General features: G+C 43.6%; 1 protein-coding gene across 3 annotated transcripts in view; it reads left to right on the forward strand.

Annotated features, from left to right (window-relative positions):
- Window positions 1-23,529, forward strand: part of EVA1A (eva-1 homolog A, regulator of programmed cell death) — a 206,305-nt gene that overhangs the window by 172,580 nt on the left and 10,196 nt on the right. For all 3 annotated transcript variants that reach the window (XM_009905313.2, XM_054179914.1, XM_054179915.1), the window contains one exon: window positions 20,618-20,782. In XM_009905313.2, coding sequence (XP_009903615.2) covers window positions 20,618-20,782 — 165 coding nt within the window. The remainder of the gene's footprint in view (window positions 1-20,617; window positions 20,783-23,529) is intronic.

The raw sequence follows: 23,529 nt of genomic DNA on the forward strand, positions 1-23,529 counted from the left end.
GCATTCTGCTCCCTGGCTGTTTTTCTTTAGTTCATTAACATTAACTTTGCATTTATTACAATATATTTAGAGTCTGCTAGTTTTCTAATATTGTAGTCCTCCAGATTGCCACAAACTGTTTGATAATCTGTATGTTGAAATTATGCCTGCCTCTACTGTGTGAGTTAAATTTAAAACTATGGCAGTGCAGGGCATGCAAAATGTTGTTAAAGCATAAAACTGCAACAAGCAGGGAATTTATGTGTGTGCTAATGTCAAAAGGAATGAATTAAAATAGTGAGTGATTGCTCAGTGAAGCATATGGATAAGGAATGCACATACAAACTCAGAGGCATTTTTAGCAAATCCAAATGTGACTATTCAGGCAATTAATAATGGTTCTGTCGGAAGGAAATTTGCATGTAAAGTAACTCTGATGGGCAGAATCCTTTAAACATCTATTAATTGTTCTGATTTGCCCATAACAATGCGTGCATTATTTCAAGCAAGTGATGATCATTTTGTCTCAGGCTCCTGAGAAAAAATATGATCTTCAGAGAGCTTTGAAAAATTAATCATCACTGCTTCCCCTAAAAGGAAGAATGGTTTTGAGATTAGGGCCTTAGAGGGGGACTTGGAGGATCTGGTTTGTGTTTCCCAGCTCTGTCACAAACATTCATACATCTTCAGGTTACGTTTCAAAATATTTTATGGAGCAGCTTAGTAGCAGTAGAAATAACCACATTTTCATAGGCAATAATTTTGTTAGGTAGTAAGTCCTCTGTAAACTCCTTTGCAGCTATGGGAGTTCTTGAAAAGACCTAATAGGTCTGTCTGTGCTAAGTTCCCACCTATAAACCAGGAATAATTTCTCTGACCATTTTACTTTCATTTTCCTTTTCCTTTCTGTGTTGATTATAAGTATTTTGTAGCAGGGATACTCTTAAGCCACATTTGTGTGGTTCCAGGGAGGAACTCAACCTTGGTTTTGCCTTTAGGTACAATTGTAATATGAATCTTAATTTGAAGTCATTTAGCCAATAAGAAAACTCTGGGAAGAGTAGGTTAGTAATTTTCAGATACATAAAAGGCTGTGGCAGAGGTGGGGAGGACTGCTGGTTCTTAAGCATCTTGCTGGAGAGAATAAGAGCATAAACTATAGCAAAAGAAATTTGAATTCTATATTAAAGAAATACGATGGTGGTGAAAAGAGGGGAGTTCTGGAAGAGTCTGAATGTAATACTGGTGTCCACATCATTGACATCATCCATAAAGGTAAGCTAGATTGCATCCTGCTCTGGAACCAGAAGGGTAGACTAGATGACCCAAAAAGTCTTTTTCAGCTCTATTACTCTGTGACACTCAGCTTTTTTTTGCAGTTGCCTCAGACTGATCTAGTGACTTGCCTAAAACCATGTAGTGTGTTGTTCAGAGGGCCAGGGTTTGCTGTGCTTCTCCTCTGACTCTTTGCCAGTAGATCTCTCCTTGGGCTTCTCTTCAGCAGTGCCAGAAGCTAAGACTGCTCTTTCACTTTGGGATATTTTTTCCTGAAGCACAAAACTCTGCCTTGAAATATGAGTTTTCCAACTGTGAAGGTGGTCATTTGTTTTCCCACAGAACTTGAGGCAGGACAGGAGAAGGTGTTTGGTTTTTGGTGATGCTACCCACATGTGATTTTTGGCTGTTACACAGAGCATGGAGTGGAAAGCCTTACTTTCCAGCTGGCTTCACTCTACAGCACAGGACTCCCAGCCAGATTTCTCAAGACAATTTGAATCAGGTCAAACACTGGCTTGCTCTTTCTTGTGCAAATGGGAAGGCATGAGCTTGTCTGCTGGGGATCTTGCTCCTTACCAAAACTTCTTGAGTTGGGTGTTAATGAATGGTGATGAAATAGCGCTGCTCAGAGCACAGGGGCTGCACCTGTGCTGGGAAATAGAGTATGCCAAAGCATCTCTGGTCTTAGGGGTGAGAGGCACAGCAAGACCTGCATATAGCCAAATGTTTTTTTTCTTCAAAACAGGGCAGTCACACATACCCCAACTGTCTAAGGGCAATGATCCAGGCTATGGCTACTCATGACTGGGGAGAACACTGGCTGACATCGGCCAAGTTTCTGTCAAGGACTATGTGAACATTTAAACAGTACAAATGATCATTTGCTAGTGCTTGGATCAATGCCCTGGGCCTCCTTGGTTTGTAAGGAGAAGTGTAGCTTGTGGACCTACAGCAGCAGTGCCAGCAGACCGGGGAGCTCAGCGCCGAGAGGACTGTGCAGCTGAGCTCTGTAACATTCTCTGGAGTTCCATCCTATGGGAATGGCACATCACCCAGCTGAAGCCTGTACAATTAGTGACTCACACTAGAAATCTGGTGTTCAAACCTTCTTCTCAACTCATGACAAAAGCTCCCTGCACTGCCCTCAAGACTTTGACCATATATCCAGCCACTCTGGAGAAACCAAGCAGGCTGGGTGATACATCTGAATCCATCTCCTCTTGTGTTGTATTTTCTCTGAGGGCTGACAGTGCTTGTGGTGTGAGCCCAGTGCCCCCCTAAAGCCTGGCAGCTGGGCTGAATATGTCCATGCACTTCATGTACTGGTGCTGTTTGGGAAATATTTTAATTGGTTTTATTTTTTAAGAGAAACAGATGGTAATTATAGCTAGGGACTGAAGCTGTTTGAAGACGTCAAAAGGAAATGTTTTCTTCTTGACAAAGGATTGCCTTCAATCAAATTTTATGGTAATGCTTGCATGACACTGGAGTATTTGAATCTAATATCCAAATAAAATTTACTTTGTTTTTCTATGATTACCTTTGCTATACTCAACTTCTGTTGCAGGCAAGCACACAGAACAGGTCTCTAAAGAGTTTATTGCCTTCAGCATTTGGATTACAAGTGGGGACTGATGAGGGTGGTGGAGCTGACAGCCTTGTAGCCTGGGGTGGATGTGCTCTAGTTATCTGCAGAAATTATGCAGGCTCAGCCATGTAAGCTTCCTGCACATGTCACCTGCCTGCCATGAGTTCATTTTGGAAGGACACCTCTGGATATGAGAATCATGGCATTGCAGGATAAAGGTATCATTCATTATGTCTTTGGCATGTAAGCTGTGACAGCCAACAAGTCTTCCCATTAGCATTGTTTGTAATTATGAGTTTTCTACTGACTACTATAACAAAAGTTGCAATAATTCATCACTCAGGCATCATCTTTTGCCTTTCCTGCTTAGTTTTTGACTAGCATCTGTGCAGTGCTTGAATCCCAATCTATTCATTGGGACTGACTGACTGGCCAGCTGACTGGTTATGTCCTCCCAGGGAAAAGAGCAATTCCTGTGTCCAAACATTCCTCCCGAGAGACCAGGACATAGTCTGGTTCATACTGGTCTGGCAGTCAGAAACCTCAGCTAACTCCTTTCAAATTCCACAGTGGTTATTTTCACAGTACAAATGCAGAAGGACACAACTGTCTTGAATTTTCTTTATATTTTGTGAAAAGAAAATGGATCTTAATCAAATAATTGTGAGTGCTTTGTTTGATTAACCCCCACATTTATTTGCAGCATTTTTGCAGCTCTTTGCTGCACTTCATGTTAAAGCTGAAGCACAGAGCAGAAGAGGCAGAAGGTGTTTAGGTTCAGGACTAGTTGAACAGCCAGGTTTTAATCCCTCTCCTGACAGTCCATCTTTCATGGTGGGTTGTGTCCATCTGTGTGCACGTGCCAGCACTGGCAGGAACCAGTGTAAGGCCTCCTATTGAACTCTGTGTCAAGGTGTCTCAGGGTAAGACATCCACTAATTATTTCTGGGAGAAGTTTGTGTTCTCCAGAGCTGGAGCTGGGAGCACACTTGTGCTAAGCTTGTCACCCAGGGAAGGGAAATATCTATATTTAGGTTGGGTGGAAGAATTCTGTCTCAAGAGAGCTTGAGTCTGGTAAATCTCTGGCTGTTGTGGAAGTTGGGAGATGCAATGCATCCTGTCTGTGGGTGATTAGCTTGCCAGAGCTATGCCTCTGGCTTGACATGCTCAGTGCTGATATGGACATATTTCTCTAGGACTATTCTGTTGTTTTCCCTGGATAGTGCAACTGGGGTCTTCCTTGCTAGAAAAATCCCAACAATTACAAATAGAAGAAGAAGATGTTCTTTAATCAGCTGGAGGAACTGGTCTGAGAGAGCTCTGTCAGAAAAGGGACTTTTGTGAGAGGAAAAAGGAGATTTAACATCACATTTTTGCAAAAATGCAATCATGATTAATTGTGTGCAAGTGTGGCCCTGAGGCCTTGCCTAGGTGGGAATGGATGGGAGATGTGAGTTTCCACATGGGAAATTATCTTTTATCTCTGCAGTTAGTTCCAGCACAGCCATGACTAGAGAAAAGCACAGATGGGAAACAGTGTTTGGATAGTTCATTCAAATAAATGATTGATAGAAACGTGGGTTAAGAATAAGTTCCACTGTAATTCTATAGTGTGGTTGTAATGGTATTTAAGAGAGAAATCCCAGGAACCTGAGAACATGGGAGAGGTTAGCCATGCATCTATCATCTATTTTAGCTTTCTGTCATTTGCATCATTTAATTGAAATATGGAAAGATTAAAAGTCAAATACTTCCCTTTGACATAAAAAGGACCAACATTTATGTCTTGAATTTGGCCCAGGAGACTATTTCATCCCCCCTCCCTCCCTTAAACTCTGCTGATCTCTTTGATGGATGAGGTGCCCAGTATAATATCATTTTACAATCAAATGAGCCTGCTGGACTCTAACACAACCTTTTTGTTCTTTGTGTTTAAAGAGAAAGGAGGAGCATTAGGGAAAGATATGGTAATATGTTTCCTTCCTGCTTCTAGGCAGTAGCAGCTCTACACTGTGCTAATAAAGTGGTTTGATAAGAGTGTTCAGCCTGGGCTGGCTGAGTTCAATCTCTTTTTGTCTTGGTGGAGGTGGAGGGTGGGTCTCCTTGTAGCTCCAACAAGCTGAGGGGATGTGTACTGCTCCTTGAGGGCAGATGGTGCAGCACAGATGGTCTGTTGAAAGCAGGTACCTCTGTATAAATCAGTTATGGGTACTCTCTCACAAATCTATCCCAGCTTCCCTCACTGCATACAGGCAGCAGATGCAGCTCTTTTCTTGGCCTGATACATCTCCAGGTCATTGAGTCCCATGTCTGTTGTGTTGCTACAGACCTGTGTTTTTATATCGCAGATGCTTTGAGCCCTGAGGAGTACTGCTGACCTCCCAAGCTAGAATAGCTGCTTAGTCTTCTGTGTTTGACCTCTGGAATTAACTGAGTATTTCTGTTCTGATGAACAAAATAGTGACAAAGCCAGTAGCTCCTGACACTGGGACTCAACGGACCATCCTTCTAAGATGCAGAAAAGGTATTTGTTGTTGCATGGTCCTGACACAGCTATCATGAGCCACACACTATTCCCAGCAGGCATTTTGGGTAGAGCCACCCTGTTTTGAATGCTAAGAGAGCAGGTCAGGCTTTACCAGCTGAACCGTGTGTTTAATTTCCTTGCATCACAGCAACCACAATTTACTTCTTCCAGGACATTTAAGAGTGGAGGCTAATTCTCCTTGTGTCTCTGTAATGACGCCAAAGATCAGATGGTTTTATTTTATCTATCACAAAATCTTCACAAGTCTAAACACAACAGTGGGAGGGACCACACACATTTTCCTTCCCTTGTTTCCTCATCACTTCAGGCACCTTTGCATGAAGGTCAAAGTCTGTTGATGAGGTGAGGATCATCCCTCTTACGCATGGATTCCTTTCCAGAACACAGCTGCCGCCTTCTATGGCGAGGAGATTGTTGCCTGCAGATAGCTGTGGATATTGTATATAGTCTCTGACCTTTCAGAAGAAAGTAAACAAAACATCCTCAGATGAGATCAGGCCCCTGCTGAGAAATAAGAATCCCTCTACCTCTGAAGATGATCAGTGGAAATAAAAAATCTGAGGGTAGTTGTTGTCTTCACTCTCAGCGAGCTGCACCAACCACTTCATTGTCTGCTTGGCCCACAGGGAAGCAGGCAGGCTGGGTCTCACACTCTCAGGCCAGGAGTCAGTCTGACCTCTGTCCTTTTTTTGTGGCAGTAGATTTACAGGGTGGTACAGGCTTTGTGAGGACTGCTTTGCAAAATGCTGTGAATGAATCTGGAAAGAGTCTGGAAAGCTGCTTATGGATGATATATGAGAGCTACTGCTCACATGTTTCATTAGATGCCTGGGTTTGAACAACGTCAGAACCATTCCACTCCCTTTATCAGCCAGCTATATGGAGACTAGACTGATGATAGAAACTTGGCTGCAAATCTGTACTTAGGTGCCTCCAAAGCTTGTATTGCTCTTGGGAAATTGGGCAGACAGTTCTTTGCACTGACTGGTGTAGAAGCACAAAGATGACATGTCTTCTCCGTGCTGCATTTTTAATTAGAGTATGCCTCTTTCACAACGTGCCTTACTTTGAACTCTATTTGTCTTAGACTTTCCATTACCTGTGACATAATTGGAAATGAATTATTTGTTCAAGGCTGAAGAAAATAGCTTTCATGCAAGACTTTTCTAAATACAGATTTTTCAGGCAGGTTCTTTATTTTTCACAGAGAAAAGTCTGAAGCAACACAAAGGCAGAAAGCTCTGACAAAGCAAAATAGTGGGCCAGTTCTCATTCTCCGGTGTAACAGTAATTTTAATGGAATGATAGAGGTGAAAACAAGGTAGTGATGTAACAGATTTCTGCATTGGATTTGCTGAAGTTGCTGAACTGGGAGAAAGTTAGGAAGGAGATTTACCGGAGAGTAAATGAGAGATTTATCTCCTGTCTTATTCCACTGAAACAGTTAATGCTTTGATCTTTGTTCAGTTATCTGTGTGTATTCCTGCTGTGCCTAGAGGAGTCATAGCATGAATCACAGCCCTCTCCTGCCAGGCTGAGGTCAGTTTTAATACTTGGATATATCTTCTATCAGCAGTCTGCATCTGGCAGCCAGCAAGTTAACAACTACCTTTCTCCTCAAACTGTTATGATCCCATGCAGTTATTTGACTTAAGGTAATTAAGGTGGACCACTTCAGATTTCAAGTAACATGGATAGTTATTGGAACTGCAATTAATAACATCTTGCCACTATAAGCCAAGCAGGTTGTGAGGTAGATTTTATCCTGTGCAGTTACATCAAGAATAATTGATTTTCTTTTAGATGGCTGGCCACTCTTATTTGTGGACTAAGGAAATTCTGCAGCATGTGTCTTTACATAGGTGAGCAGTCTCTTCGTTGCTGTGAACAGGAGTCATTCCAGCATGGGACAGAAATACTTTGAAGGACTGTATTTATGAGTTTCTTTGCTGTTTACAGGGTGCTGTAAACCACCCCTGTCTATACAACCTTCTGGAAATTTGTTTGCTGAAGGTTTACTTGTTCAAAAGATGTTCATAGCCTCTTTGTGTTGGATTAATGCTTTCATCTGATGATAAGATATCAGGGTTGGTGGGCTTGAGATATCCAGTAGAAGGAACAAATACTACAATACAGAGCATTATATTCCACTTGAAAGAAGTGGCAACTTAAATTGAGTGCATTCTAGATAAAGGATCTGCACTGGGTTCAGGTTACTAGCAACAAAGGTATGTATTAAAGTCTTAATTACTTTTTTTTTTGTCCCTCCTAAGAGTTTCAAAAAGGGAAACTAAAACTAGATGTCCCACAGCATGAAGTGAGTTCGTTGGCTTTGAGTTAGCAATCTGCATTTCCTAGGGAATATGCAATAAAATACACCTATAAATATGTGCTAATTTAAGATGTGTCTCCATTTACACTTTTTAATGGATTGAATTCAGTCATTTTGAAAAGTGAGGTAGGAGAGGTTGCAATTCACAGGCCTTGCTGCCCCCAAAGGCAGAAACTGGACTGTGGTTGGCAAAGGCCACTGGCAAAGGAGCGTGGCTGGTCTTTCCTGAATGCATGCCTTGGGGCTTGGCTGGGGTGACAGTCTGGTGAATCAAGTATTACAAGTAGCTAGGATGTGTCACAGGATCACAGGATGTTAGGGGTTGGAAGTGACCTCTGGCGATCTTCAGGTCCAACCCCCCTGCCACAGTCAGAGATGTTCTAGTCTGTTAGAGAGGTCTTAAGGGAATCTCAAATAGTCCTGGAATAATTTCTGCATTAATTGATGGGTAGAATTTGTTTCAGGATAATTTAACTCCTTTAACTTTGGAATAAATGAGAAATTCTCTCTATATATATATTTGTAACTTGCATACTTGTGGCTCAGTCTTACAAAACCTTGCTTGCACTGATGCAGGTATTTAACTGAGGTGGTTAAACTGAGAGATTATTTGGCCTATCTGTATAATCAATGAAGGGATGAGTTAGTCACCTCCCATCCTAGTAAAGTGCCTTCAATTAGATGGTGTGAATTGAGATACCATTTGAGATAGGGATATTCATGTAAATGAATCTGAATTGCATGTGCGGAGAGTGGAAAAGAACAGACTAGTGTGCATGAAGTATTACCCTTACTGAATGTTTCATGAAGCCTAATAGAGACAAACATTTAGCTATAAAAGCCTTGCATTGTCTTAAAAAAATAAAAATCATTATTAAGTACTGGAAGGCTGCCACAAGCATCAAGTGCTGCATATTCCCACAGTTTTTTCCCGTGCTCGCAGACTGTGCTGCAGGAAGTAGCTGCAGGGTAAGAGCGAAGGGTAGGTGCTCAGTAACATCCTTGATGGGCTGAAACAACACCCTGGTGTTGTTTTCCATGGTGTGCATCTGCTTTTATGTGGCATCGGGAAAGTGACTATAATTTGCTGTTCCACAGAACTGGCAGTTATTCCAGGAGCCATTGTAGTAACACTTGAGCTTGCAGTTCTTGCTGCTCCCTCAGGATACGCATGGAAGCAAGATGAAGCATGCCATGTCTGTTTCTACCAGAAAACAACAACTGAAAACCAAACCATAAACCATGCAAAGCACTTTTCACAGTCTGCAAGCCAGATAATTTAAGGCTGATGCCGTGTGTTAGAGAGGTTCTGCCAGTTAAATGCATTTTAAAAAAACAAGGGAAGTTTAATACTGAAAAACATCTATAGCATCTGTAGCAGTTTTCCTCAAACTTTCTCCTGTGCTCAGGAAGTCTCAGCCCCAAAGGAGAATGTCTCATAGGTTATGACCATATGAGTACACAGAATGATACTGAAAACAATTTTGCCACTTTATTCATAGATCCTTGGATTTCTAGTTTGTTAGCGTAGCCTGGCTTGTGGTATAAGCTAAGTCTTGAACAACAGGAGCTAATGATATCATAGTATCAGTCAGGGTTGGAAGGGACCACAAGGATCATCCAGTTCCAACCCCCCTTGCCATGGGCAGGGACATCCCACACTAGATCAAGCTGGCCAGAGCCTCATCCAGCCTTGTCTTGAACACCTCCAGGGACAGGGCCCCAACCACCTCCCTGGACAACCCATTCCAGGGTTTCACCACTCTCATAGTGAAGAACTTCCTCCTCACATCCAGCCTGAATCTCCCCACCTCCAGCTTCATTCTATTCCCCCTAGTCCTATCACTACCTGATATCCTGAGAAGTCCCTCCCCAGCCTTCTTAGAATACATAGAATACATAGAATAAACCAGGTTGGAAGAGACCTTCAAGATCATCGCGTCAACCCATCAACCAATCCAACACCACCCAAGCAACTAACCCACGGCACCAATCACCCCGTCAAGTCTTCTCCTAAAAACCTCCAGTGATGGCGACTCCACCACCTCCCCAGGCAGCCCATTCCAATGTGCAATCACTCTTTCTGTATAGAACTTTTTTCTAACATCCAGCCTGAACCTCCCCTGGCGCAGCCTGAGACTGTGTCCTCTTGTTCTGGTACTGCTTGCCTGGGAGAAGAGACCAACATCCGTCTGTCTACAACCTCCCTTCAGGCAGTTGTAGAGAGTAATAAGGTCACCCCTGAATCTCCTCTTCTCCAGGCTAAGCAACCCCAGCTCCCTCAGCCTCTCCTCGTAGGGCTTATGTTCCAAACCCCTCACCAACTTTGTTGCTCTTCTCTGGACTCGTTCCAGCAAGTCAACATCCTTCCTAAACGGAGGGGCCCAGAACTGGACACAGTACTCGAGGTGTGGCCTAACCAGTGCAGTGTACAGGGGCAGAATGACCTCCCTGCTCCTGCTGGCCACACTGTTCCTGATGCAGGCCAGGATGCCATTGGCCCTCTTAGCTGCCTGGGCACACTGCAGGCTCATGTTCAGTCTACCGTCGACTAGCACCCCCAGGTCCCTCTCAGCCTGACTGCTCTCCAGCCACTCTGACCCCAGCCTGTAGCTCTGCATGTGGTTGCTGTGGTTTCTTGTAGGCCCCCTTCAGATACTGGAAGGCCACAATAAGGTCACCTCGGAGCCTTCTCTTCTCCAGACTGAACAGCCCCAACTCTTTCAGTCTGTCCTCATAGGAGAGGTGCTCCAGCCCTCTGATCATCCTTGTGGCCCTTCTCTGGACACGCTCCAGCATGTCCATATCTCTCTTGGGGGACCCCTGCATTGAGCTCTGGATCTTGAGTTAGGTTGTATTTTTGTTCAGTAAATATTAATCTGTATTTATCTGTATATAACTGAAGGCATTTACCACTGTAGATACCTGCTATGGTTTTGTTCACTCCTAGTCTTTACTCCAATGCTATTGATGACCTTCCCTTGGGCAGGGTTTCCAGTTTGGGCACCTCATGTGATCCAGGAATTGCAACACAAAATTAACCACGTGACCAGATAAAGTCACTGCCTTTAATGGCAGAGGTTACAAGCTGCTCTCTGATGACATTTCTCAGCTTGTGTTATGAAAGTACTGCTATCTCTTTGAAAAAAAGTAATAAAATTAATTCTAGCTCTTTGTCTAGTTCTCTGCTATTTGATTACTGAGAGGAAAAGTTGAGGAACTTATAAAGCAGCATTGTGCACTGTTGGAAGCAGCACTTAGATAAAAAAGAAAATATTTTTAATGTAGAGCATAGTTTTACTGCTGTAGTTGTAAACATTTTTAATTAGACAAGGAGAGCAGACAGGAAGCATCTCCTGGCTGTGTCTGCCAGCAGACACTGAAACAAACCATGGGGGAAGATCCAGGGATATGCTGGTTTTGGTTTTGCTTTGAATTAGGACTTTTCTGGATCATTTTTCTGATGTTTAGGTCCCCAGTGGCCTGTGGACTACAGGATGGGTGACATTTCTTCAGAGATGGGCAAAGGAAATTCCCTAAATGTCCATCTTGTTCAGTAGTCTCAGAGGAGAAATTATACTCCTAACTCTAGAAATATAATGGCTGGATCATATCAGAATAGTTTTTGGCTCAGGTGATGAAGCATGGAGGCTCCTTATTTTTTATTCAAATATTTGGGCGGCGCAGTATAGCTGTGGATGTTTTTACGTTCCTTAATAGCTTCCTTTCCTGACTGGGCCTTTGCTTCCCTGCCATCCATCTCCAGTCCCTGATGGAGGTCAGCATGGATTCCCATCAGCTCCAGAGTGTATCAGAGCCTGTAGCCCTTTATTCCATCCTTTTCTCCTTACTTTATCTTGGATATCCTTGCCTATCACTTAAGTGTCTCACAGTAATATATAATACCCACACAGACAGTGTCTTGGGGTATGTAACGGTGAAGACCTCCAAGGGCCTCTTTCACTGACAGGGCTTGCACACCTTTCACTGAAACATGAGGGAGTGTCTTTTGCCTCAAGCTTTACAGAATTGCTTGCTGTGATTCCTGGTAACTTGCAGGGCTGCAACTGCTTGGCTATGTGTTGGCATCCTGAGGGCAGAGTCTCCTCCGTTGCCAGAGAGCAATTCTTCACATGAGCAATGCTCTGGCTCCAGATCAGCCACACTTGAACACACAATGTTTACTGCTCCGTCAGCACCCTCCTGGGAGCCACATATTGTGTCACATATTTTCCTGAAAAATAGATAACCTGCACGAAAGACTTTCTGCCAAGCTCTATAGTTTAAATAAGTTGGGGCAATAGTTCTGTACTGTAACAGTAATTTAAACCAGTGAAGTCTTACAGTGTTAAATGTTTCTCTCCTGCCTGCTGCCAGTTCTGGAATCGAGGCCACATAACTGAAAGGGCATTTTCTGACCATACTCTGCCTGTAAAGAGAGGGATCATTACAGGTAAATAGAGGGAAGTTGGTTTCATACTTTTGTCAAATTAACAAGTGATAGGGCAAGGGGAAACAGCCTCTGTTTGCACCGTGGAAAGTTTAGATTAGGAAAAACTACCTCACCAAAAGGGTTGTCAAATGCTGGAACAGGCTGCCTAGGGAAGTGGTTGTGTCACCATCCCTCACAGAATTTGAAGGACATGTAGATGTGGTCCACGGTTTAGTGGTGGACTTGGCGGTGGTAGGTTAATGGTTGGACTCAATGGTTTTAAAGGTCTTTTCCAACCTAAACTCTGAACTCTGTCCATGTGTGAGTGTTAAGTCAGATTCTGTTCCTGCAGCAACCTTACTTACAGTACTTGCACATATTTCTAGCAGTAACACCTGGAGGTGGCATTAATGGTTCGATCTAGACCTATCTCAATTCCCTAAAATACACTACTGTTGCTCGGGTGTATAAAGTTACTGTCATAGTCTCTGGGGCTATTGGAGATTAGATGCAGGCAGACTGCCAGAGAGATCCTGTGGCTGAGAGAAGGTCCCATGGAGGGTGTAGCTGAGCATGCTGAAATTTGGACAAGCCTCAGCTTGAGTCTCATCCTGAAGATGTGTTATCTTGTGAAAATGCAGAACTCTTCTGACTTTGGAAGCAGGCAGCAATCTACCAGATGAAAGTAACTTTGTATCTGCAGGTATCTCTTACAAGGCTAAGTTCCTTTTGATCCATTTTTCTTTCCAAAAGAGAGCAGACTGGTGCACGCGATGCTTTCCACTGTGCCCTTTGGAGACCAAAAGCCACATCAAGCAGGAGATTTATGAGTTGCTGGCAATAGATGCTTCATATTCTGTTATTACATTTAAGATGATGAAAGAAGAACAACTGACTTTCATGGCTATGAAAGCAGGAGGAAAACTGCCTGTGGATAGATCAAGCACATGCATCATAGAAATTAAGATGTTTGTAGCTTCAAATTCTGATTTGAAGAGTTCAAGATAGAAGAAAAATACCCGAGTAAAAGATGTGAAACAGTTTGTAAGATTTTAACTCAGATACACTCAAGAGAATAAATCTAAAGGTAACATGATTCATTAACTATCCCTAATTAGGCTCCTAAATTTAAGTAGACAGAGTCTCCCCTGGGGGCTTTCAAAGGCACCCACCTTTCACTGTTGATGATACAGGGAGCTTAAGAGAATAGCTTATTTAAGAAGGATGTCTTTGTTAGGTACCTACAGGGTATGTGTGGTTTAAATTCTCAAATTAGGTGAACTGGATCTTTTAATAAGGTTCTTGCATTTCTGGACAGGCCCTGTGAAAAAGGGAGAGAGGCTAGAGCCTCTCTTGTGGGAGCAATTCTTGTGTCTATCTGCCCTGTGGAGTCTCAGCCAGAGCAGCACCGTTTCCTAAATCCTTCATCTCCTACAGCCTCTCACATCACAGGGCCATACAGCTGCGAGAGATTTCACTGGGAAGAATGGTGAGACTGAGCTAATTTGTGTTGCATGGGCTTTGTTTCTGGACTGGAATTGCTTCTACTTCTGAAGTCACTTCTCTGATTGCAACTGCATGGGAAAAAAGATGAACATTTCCTGTCTTTCATGGAGGGAAAAGGTTGTCTGTGCTTTATTTATTCTTATTGCACCACCTTTCAGTAGTTAGCTGCTGTCAGAAAATGCAGTAAAGGGTGAAGTGTTTTGGCTGCCTCAGGAGTAATCTTGTCAGAGTGCATCCCAGCTTGTAACACTTCATACCAGCCCAAAAATCACCAGCAGAGGAGATGGATTTTTGCTTATCACAGCATTAGCAAAGCACAGCGCAGTCTGTGGGCTCAGGGAGGTGTAGGTGGCTTTGGTTATGATAGGACTATGTTCCCAGTCTCACTTGATTTGTGTGTGGTGCTTGGAAATGGACTTACTGTGACATGACTTACTTCCTTGCTATTGGTGTTTTGAAGCAACTGCCTGGAAAACATGCCTGGAGCGGGCTAACTCCTTCTTTCTCTTGGGTTTTGCACTCAGTTTCAGGATTGAGGAGTAGGTTGATGCTGGGTGGAAAAATTCCCTCTTAAAAATGACTGAAAGAAACAGAAAGCCTAGGTCTTGATCACTTGTGTTTATTAAGCCTTTGTCCTGTTTCTTTTATGAGGGTGAAGATTCCACATGACAGCCTGTTGCTCAGAGCCTGTCTTTCAGGCTTGTGTTTGGTGGCACAAAATTCCTTCACATCTCCTTCTGTCTCCTGGGTCACTTTACACATTTTCTGTAAACTGTATTACACTTTAAATGTGGTACAGGATACAGAGAGATATGATATGGCTTTGCAACCAAGGCATGGAGTTGATGTCCAGTGCATTCAATCTTTTAAATGGGCGTGCCCATGTCATCTAGTGGCTCATGAACATATCTGAGAGCTGTAGGATCTGATGGTCTCCTATCAAGCTATTGTATCTATAACTGACCAAATAGCAGTGGCTCCCCTGTCAGATGAAGGAGGAATGCATGGTGGTGGGGCAGAAATTGATGGTAGGCTTTTGAGGTCTGGCATGACATATGCAATCCTGAGAAGAAGCAAAAACCTCTTGCCATATGATGCAAATAGGGTTTTAGTTAGCTGAAAGGGGCATATTCTGTACTGAGTTAGGTGGGAGTGCAGGCATCAGGAAAAGCTTTAAACCTTGGTTGTTAGCCATGTCTGAGACCCTGAAGGGAAAGCAAAGGGGGCAGGCTGTGATTCAGTTTACATCTGTTAATCAAATTAGCATCTTCCACACCCGTGTTTCTTAGCTACACAGAGGTGTCAGTGTTGTCACCAGGTGCAGAATCATCTTGTGTGTGGAATTTTTCCTTGTTGTTCTGTGAACAGATCATATTTTGCGGTCTGACAGAGCCCAAAATCTATTATTGTAGTAGATATTGTTGACTGTCTGCTTAGTGATGTGCTTAGTTACGTGCATTACTGCACATAAAGCACTTATGATCCTGCAATTGGAGAGAGCCATGTACCTTACATATTTACTAAGGAATTGCTTTCTTGTAATAGTCCAGAAGCATGAGTGATCCCATTGCTGACTGGATGCTGTGAATTTTCAAGTCTCAAACAAAAATCCTTCAGGACTGCTACCTCTAAAAGCCTGCACTAGTTTATACTGGCTGTTTACTCACAGAGGGAGTTTGGAAAAGTATTTTAAAACTATGTTGAGCATCAACAGTTCCTGGCTCAAACCTGCCCAGATAAAAGGCTTGGCTGTAATTTTTGCTGGTGAGGGAGTCGTGTTTTGTTCAAATTGCACTCTGCTTTAAGTATTCACAGGAGGATTTGCTGAAGGTCCTGCAGAGCTGCCTTAATCATACTGAGCTGTCAGAGTAAACCGTATGGGCTGAAAATACACGAGCAAATATATAGCAGAGGACTGGAGAATGACAATCCCCTTCTTTGTATATTTATAATACTGAGCTTTCATTGATCTCCCCTCCAGCTGACTGATCTGTATATACACTGAAGATGGAGTTCAGGGGATAGTTGTTCACTGGGAGTGGAACTCTTTCAGTATGCTTAGGACTGAGCAAGCGTCAGGAAACAGCAAAGAGGGACGATGGTTTGAGTAGAAGGCTGAAATGCAGTGCTCTGAATTTGTTTCCTTTCTTTGGCACAGATTCCCCCTGTGAGATCAGAGTAATGATTTTAATATTTAAACAGTTTCAAAACTCTGTTCCTGGGTCAATTCCTCTTCTGTAAAATTTGGGAGCTATAGCAGTCAAATGTTTTGATTAGGGGAACAAGCAAATGCGCTTAAGTTGAAACGCTCAGCAGTGCATTGGAAAAGAGTTCCTCAGACAGAGCAATATTCCTCTGCAAAACAATCTCTCATGGCAACTGGCCAAACTCTCGGGACTGCAGTGTTTAAAACTCGATAGATTAAAAGCGTGGAAAACACAGCCAATTATCGTGATGAACACAGATGAAGAATCAGCTGGTCTTTTCCATCCTTCACACTCAAATTCAGAGTGTTGCTGCTTGTAGGTTCAGTACCTTTTTCTTTTCATCAGGCCCCAGTTTTCTGGCCACACAAGACAGTACTTGTGTGAAAGTCTCGGCACGAGTCTCTGCCAAGTACAAATAAGGATGTTGTCAGCAGCACCAGCATGTGCCTTTTCACACTGTCCTGTTGGTTGCTTGTACACAAATCAGATGGTTCTGCTCTGCCAGTGAGAGCACAATCCAGCTTTGAGTTTCCTCTGCCCCTGTTTCTGCAGGGGGGAAGCTGCCAGACACTGGTGGTGGGATTTTGTTGTGGTACGGATACCAGTAATTCATTGCAAATGGGTAATGCTGGTCTTGGGTTGGGAACTAGTATAAATTATTGCTAGCATGATGTTGATTCAGACAGATGAGTGCTGGGACCAGGGAGCTGGGATTGCTTTTAAAACTGATGCAGACAGATTACATAAAGACCTGAAGGCCTGTAATGGCAGAGGAATGGACCTGCTGATCCAAAAGCTCCCTTGCAGGTCTATAACCTAGAACTGACTTCTGCAGGTGCCTTCATGGAGTGTCATAGCAATAGTGACACTTTGCTCTGCAGATCAAGCCCTGGCTCATGCAGAGTCCATGCAGTAATGCCTCAGTTGGACCCCATGGTGGGTGGCAAAGCATGGCTTGCCAATCTGGAAAGCCACTTCTCTGCCTATGCTGCTCAGCTGCCCAGCCCAAGTTACTGGATACTTTTATCATTTGGATAGAAAACTACATCTCAATGCCAACTGCTATCTCCGGAGAGACTAAGGGTCTCAGCTCCCTTCTCACATGCATAGTAAGGTGCAGGGCTCCTGACTATCAGGCACGTTAATGCTTTGATTGGAGGCCCTGTTTCTTCCTCTCTTGTCCACATATATCACTTTTCTGTTTGAATTGCTTTAACTTCTCTGCTTGATTGAACAGGCCAAGTGCCAACCCTTTCCTGCCATAATTTCTGTACTTAATGCTGAGATAAGACTAAAATCTCAGGTACTTTTTTGTGGTTTGTTTTGTTTTTTAATAATAAGTAACTTTTTTTGACACTTTGCTTCAGTTCATGCCATGCTTTGTGTCAGGTGAACTCTTTCCTGGAGAATTTAAGGGGAGTATTTCAAAAGAACCAGATGTTTAATCTTGTGGAATTCACTAGCACACAGAAAGTAACTGGAAATGGTGAGGTGTTTTGCACTTCAGAAAGCCTTTCCATTTTGCTTGTCTTTCTAAATCAAGCTTTCTAAGCTGTATATTGGTTTAGCAACATATACATTAGAAAAAGAACAGAGCTGCTGCATGCCGTCTCTTTATTTACTTTTTGCCAAGATAGACCTTTCCAGGCAACATGTCCTCAAGATATTTATGGAGTCCACAGGGAAAAATGGTCCCTTGAAACAGGAAAGTCCTAGGGTCATGTGCTGTAGACATCCTGGGTTGCACGAAGTTACTTCCTGAGTTTTTAAGGCATGAGTTACTGAAGTGAAGATGAGCACCTTGTAGGATTTTTGAAAAGACAAATGTGCATGCTGATCATGGATGTTAAGCACATGCCTGCTTTGGGAATCTCTCCTTACAGCCACCTGCATTTTTAGGCACTGAATGCCTACTTGGTAGTCATCTTGTGCCCAGGCGGCCAAGAGGGCCAATGGCATCCTGGCCTGCATCAGGAACAGTGTGGCCAGCAGGAGCAGGGAGGTCATTCTGCCCCTGCACACTGCACTGGTTAGGCCACACCTCGAGTACTGTGTCCAGTTCTGGGCCCCTCCGTTTAGGAAGGATGTTGACTTGCTGGAACATGTCCAGAGAAGGGCAACAAAGTTGGTGAGGGGTTTGGAGCACAAGCCCTGTGAGGAGAGGCTGAGGGAGCTGGGGTTGATTCGCCAGGAGAAGAGGAGGCTCAGGGGAGACCTTATTGCTCTCTATAACTACCTGAAGGGAAGTTGTAGACAGGCAGGGGCTGGTCTCTTCTCCCAGGCAACCAGCACCAGAACAAGAGGACACAGTCTCAAGCTGTGCCAGGGCAGGTTTAGACTGGATGTTAGGAAGAAATTCTTCATGAAGAGAGTGGTTGACCATTGGAATGGGCTGCCTGGGGAGGTGGTGGAGTTGCTATCATTGGAGGTGTTTAGGAGGAGACTGGATGGGGTGCTTGGTGCCATGGTTTAGTTGATTAGATAGTGTTGGATTATGGGTTGGACGTGACGATCTTGAAGGTCTCTTCCAATCTGGTTTGGTCCATTCTATTCTGTTCTAGTCTACTCTATTTTCATTATTGAATACCTGTCAAAAGGATACAGGGATGCAGTTTGGATGAAAAGTAAGGGGAAAACTGACTTGTGTCTTTTATTTAAAGCTTTTCATATCCTCAACCTGAGATAGAACAAAAAAAGTCTTTTGAGGATGCTGAGCCCTATACCCTCTGAATATTGGAGTCCCTTTGGGTGTCTCAAATGAGGCAACCAAAACTGCATTTCTCCCAGACTTTATGTTTTGCAGGATAATCTCTGTTGCATTCACCTCCTCCCCAGACTTTCTGATATGTCTCTGGCACAGGTACCCCCCTCATTTCTGTCTCGTTCCTAAGAGTGCATGTGTTCCTATTGCTGGCTTCCCATCAGAGGACACTGGCCAATTCAGGTTTCACTAGAAGCTGCTGTGCCAGCTCTTTGATATTCAGAAGCTGTGGGGTTTTATGTCTGTTTCCTGACCTAGCATGACTCTACTAATGGAAGAACTTCAGTGCTGATATCTTGGCAAACTAATATAGGAGGTCAGTCAGTAAATATAGTTACAATTTTCTTTGCCTCAGCAAAGACAGTAAGTCAAACACAATGTAAACAAGGTGGTTGGATCACATCCCCCACCAGTAATATTTGTAGCTGCGCAGGCAAATTTAATGGGTGTGATTAAATCCCATGCTCCAGCTTGGCAGCTGATTAGCTGCAGGGGGCAAGCAGGAATTTCCTTTCTTTTCCAGGGCTGCATTCATTCCAAATCCTCCTTCATGCTCGTGGCAAGGATCTCAAAGTGCTTTGCATTTTTAATTATGCTTCTTCACACTCCTGTGAAGAGTGGAGATGAGAGATACCACCATCAGCAATGGAGAAGTGGGGAAGCTGAGGCATGAGGAGGTGGCAGCCTGCTTGGAAAAAGAAAGGCAGTTGCCATTAGACTTGGAGAAATGAAAGCAGAGCATCCCAGAAATCTTCTGTTGGGTTTTCTGTGGCTCCAGTGAACTTGTGCCTAGTTCTCAATGGTCTGTATCTTTCACACACTAAAGTCTTAGTTGTCTGCAGGGACAAAATGTTGCTTTAATGTATATATTAGTATGCAACCACTGACAGGGAAAATATATCTTTCTCCTCTGGATATTTTAATTCTTTTTTCTTTGCTCTTTTGTCACTCCATTCCTCCAATTTCTGAGCAGAATGGCCTGATTATGTGTTTCTTCTGTTTGTATGGAAGAGCACTTTGCTCTGAAATAGCCTTAGGTCCTGGCTGTGGCTGAGGTAGAGAACTGGTTCAGCTCCATATATGACATGTTTCTTTGTCCCTAAAGGGCAAATTAGTGAATTTACTATGTGGGTTCACCTTCAGTGGGTGTACACTGAGATAGCTACACTGACTTTGATTTCTTTACCTGGATGTGCTGCTGAAGAGCTGGTCTTGCAACATCAAGGAGAAAAACTGTGTTTAACTAAGGCATGCTTTGGTCCAATGAAGGGACTATAGATATCCTGACACAACTGTCACTTATTAACCTACCTGTGTATTGCTATTGCTGTGGCTAATGAAATATGGAGAGCAGCAGGGGTTAGTTGAATCTTAACCCTTCTTCTCAAGATAGTGGTACTGGAAAATGGGCCATTCCCAGCTTAGTTAAAGGCTAAAGCCCAGTGGCAGTGTATTTTAGATTTCACTGGTGGAAAGGGTTTCTTACAGAGGTTTCTAACTTCTGTGATGGATGATTCAAGCTTTATGATTTCATGGGAACACCATCCTCCAGAGGCTGGTTTTGTGGGCATACCCTGTAGTGCCCATTGATGTGGGACATCCTCCCCAGACTGCTGTCGGGGTAGGAACAGAGATGGAGTGCTCTGAATCTTACAGCTGAGGCCAAAGCCTGGCTTGCTAGGCATTTAAGTTGCTAATATGGGTGTCTAAATAATGTGTCTGAATATGATCCTGAGTCCAGTCTGAAAGCTTAATTATAAATAAACAATATCTTAATTACTTTATAGTTTCCAGTGTTCTCTCATCACACATCTCTGTGATGGTGTTTGGAGAGCATTCATCATAGTGGTAAATGAGTGTCTCTTTGGCCTGCACATGGTATAATTAAGTATCAGCTGAGCCCATAGTGTAATGTGGTAATTCTCATTCTGACCAGCTGAAACAACTCATTCTAACAACTGTGCTCTTCTTACTCCTCTCTTTCAGTTCCCAGGAAGCTTCTGCATGAAAGCCAGCCAAGACCAACCAATTACCAAGGATTTCAGAAGCCACATTTTCCACTGCGGCCAAGAGAGTTTGATCCCAATGTTATAGGGGATGGTGTGTTCCTTCCTGACATCTCCCCTTCCAGCATAGGACGAGCTCTCCCAGGTAGCTGTAATTATTGTGATGTTGGCTCAAATGGAACTGTGTGGTGCTGTTACCTTCTATCTCCCTCTTACCTGGGTTTCTGTAGCATTCTCAAATATCATTCATGCAACAGTCAGAAAGAGAAGCTTCAAGGCATTACCAGCAATGGACCGAAGTGAACTGTGAAACTCTCAGTGGGCTTCTTGAAATAGCAGTCATGGCCACGTGTGTCAAAACTCATCGCAGATACACTTTGCAGACCTGTCTAATACAGTGGCAAAGAAAAAAACAAGACAGAGACAGTAAATCTGCCTCAGAGGGGGCAGAGAAGTTTTCAGCTGAGCTTTGAAATATGATGCTGTTTTCCTATAATGCAAAGTCAAGAGATATGAATGAAGCAAAACCTTAGCTATCTATAGGGAAAGATGAGTAGGAGGAAGAGATGGTGTATGAATAAAGGAGAAGCACAGGTGAGCACATATTAGGTTTGCATTGTGTTTCCCATTGTGCAGGAGATGATATATGGCTCTATGTCTGAAATTCCCAGCCTGTGCTCCCAGAGATTCAGCTCTAGGATGAGTATGGGCAGAGCTACCCTGCCTCTGTCTACACGTCTGGCAGAGTTACTCCACAGCTCGGATAGTCAATGTGCAGAGAATTAAGAGTCAACAATGACAGATAGAATACATAGAATAAATTTGTCAGCTTGGAGGCCTTACTGAAAAACTGTGAAGCAAAATAATTTTGAGTTAGCCCAAACCAAATTTTGTGATCCTAGTGATTCTTCTAAGCAAGGAAAAAAACTCTTTTTCATTCATCTAAACATTTCACTTCTACAAATGGCACCTTGTACTTAGTTTTCACACTGTTTATTCATTAATTTTTACAACAGACAACACTTTTCAAACAAGGATGTCATTTTGAAATTAAAATCTAAAAGAATGTTTCAAAAGTGGCAAAAGGAAATATTTGGACATTTTGGTACTCTCACTTCCCATTCTGTTTCTTTTGTTAAAACTATTTGCTGAAGTCTGCCTGGTATCCTGAATAGCCTCTCTTGAGTTTATAATGTGATGCTGGGTGAATCTACTGCTAGCTGAAATGATTTAGCTCAACATTGGTATAAGTCACAGGGAAATAGTTCAAGTGACTGGGAACATCTAAGAAAGGGTGGTGAAGAGAAAACCAGTAGTAGGTGTATTGATGAGGCATAGACAAGGTCTTCAAAGGTACCATGGAGGAAAGGGCATGTCTTTTAATATGATCCTGGAATGAGTGGCAGACCAGGGAACCACACAACACAGCAGCACGTGATCCTTGTGATCATGTGTTTTTTCCCTCCTCTATAAATCCAGTCATTTTCTGTCTTCCCTGTCTGTACTTGTACAATCCTGCAGGTGACAAAACCAGTTCTGTGTTTCTCTTTGCTGGAGCACAGTGTATGCAGATGACTCTTCATTTAAAAACTTGTTTGATTGGATCTGTTCTTTGGGCAAGTCAAAAATAACACAACAACAACAACAAAATTTAAAAAGAATTATTGTTACATTCTACTCACTACTCCCTTATTGCACAGCATAGCTTATGAGGGATGCCCCATACCGAGCAGAAGCGACGGCCATCTGAGCCTTGCTGGCTGGTCTAGCACATGCACACGGAAGCCCCCACCACAAGATAATTTAAGCCCTAGTCCCTGTGAGATCCTGTGAATGCATGGACAGTGAGGGGTAGGGTGGTTGTCACTAACCCACAGCTGGACCTGTGAGAGACCATGGCACAGAGGCTTCAGGTTCATATTCTACCATCTCTGTGCAGCTGCAATCTAGCCACATTAACTGGACTTTAATAGAGAGTTACAGAAAACTCTCAAAGACATAGCAGGAACCTGGAGCCTCCTAACTCAGCAGTCCTCTTGGTGATGAGATACAAGGTTATGAAATACATATGAGATTATATCCTGGTGGTGTGTTTCATTCCTGGGGGCAGGAGTTGATCTGCTGGAGGGTAGAGAGGCTTTGCAGAGGGACCTCGACAGGCTGGACCGATGGGCAGAGTCCAACGGCATGAGATTTAACACATCCAAGTGCCGGGTTCTGCACATTGGCCACAACAACCCCATGCAGAGCTACAGGCTGGGGTCAGAGTGGCTGGAGAGCAGCCAGGTGGAGAGGGACCTGGGGGTGCTGGTTGGTGGTAGGCTGAACATGAGCCTGCAGTGTGCCCAGGCAGCCAAGAGGGCCAATGGCATCCTGGCCTGCATCAAGAACAGTGTGGCCAGCAGGAGCAGGGAGGTCATTCTGCCCCTGTACACTGCACTGGTTAGGCCACACCTTGAGTACTGTGTCCAGTTCTGGTCCCCTCAGTTTAGGAAGGATGTTGACTTGCTGGAACGAGTCCAGTGAAGAGCAACAAAAGTTGATGAGGGGTTTGGAACACAAGCCCTGTGAGGAGAGGCTGAGGGAGCTGGGGCTGTTTAGCCTGGAGAAGAGGAGACTCAGGGGTGACCTTACTACTCTCTACAACTACCTGAAGGGAGGTTGTAGACAGACAGATGTTGGTCTCTTCTCCCAGGCAGCCAGTACCAGAACAAGAGGACACAGTCTCAGGCTGCTCCAGGGGAGGTTTAGGTTGGATGTCAGGAAGAAGTTCTATACAGAGTGATTGCCCATTGGAATGGGCTGCCCGGGGAGGTGGTGGAGTCGCCGTCATTGGAGGTTTTCAGGAGAAGACTTGATGGGGTGCTTGGTGCCATGGGTTAGTTGCTTGGG

This window comes from Dryobates pubescens, chromosome 3 (genome assembly GCF_014839835.1).
Source record: "Dryobates pubescens isolate bDryPub1 chromosome 3, bDryPub1.pri, whole genome shotgun sequence".
Taxonomy (NCBI): Eukaryota; Metazoa; Chordata; class Aves; order Piciformes; family Picidae; genus Dryobates; species Dryobates pubescens.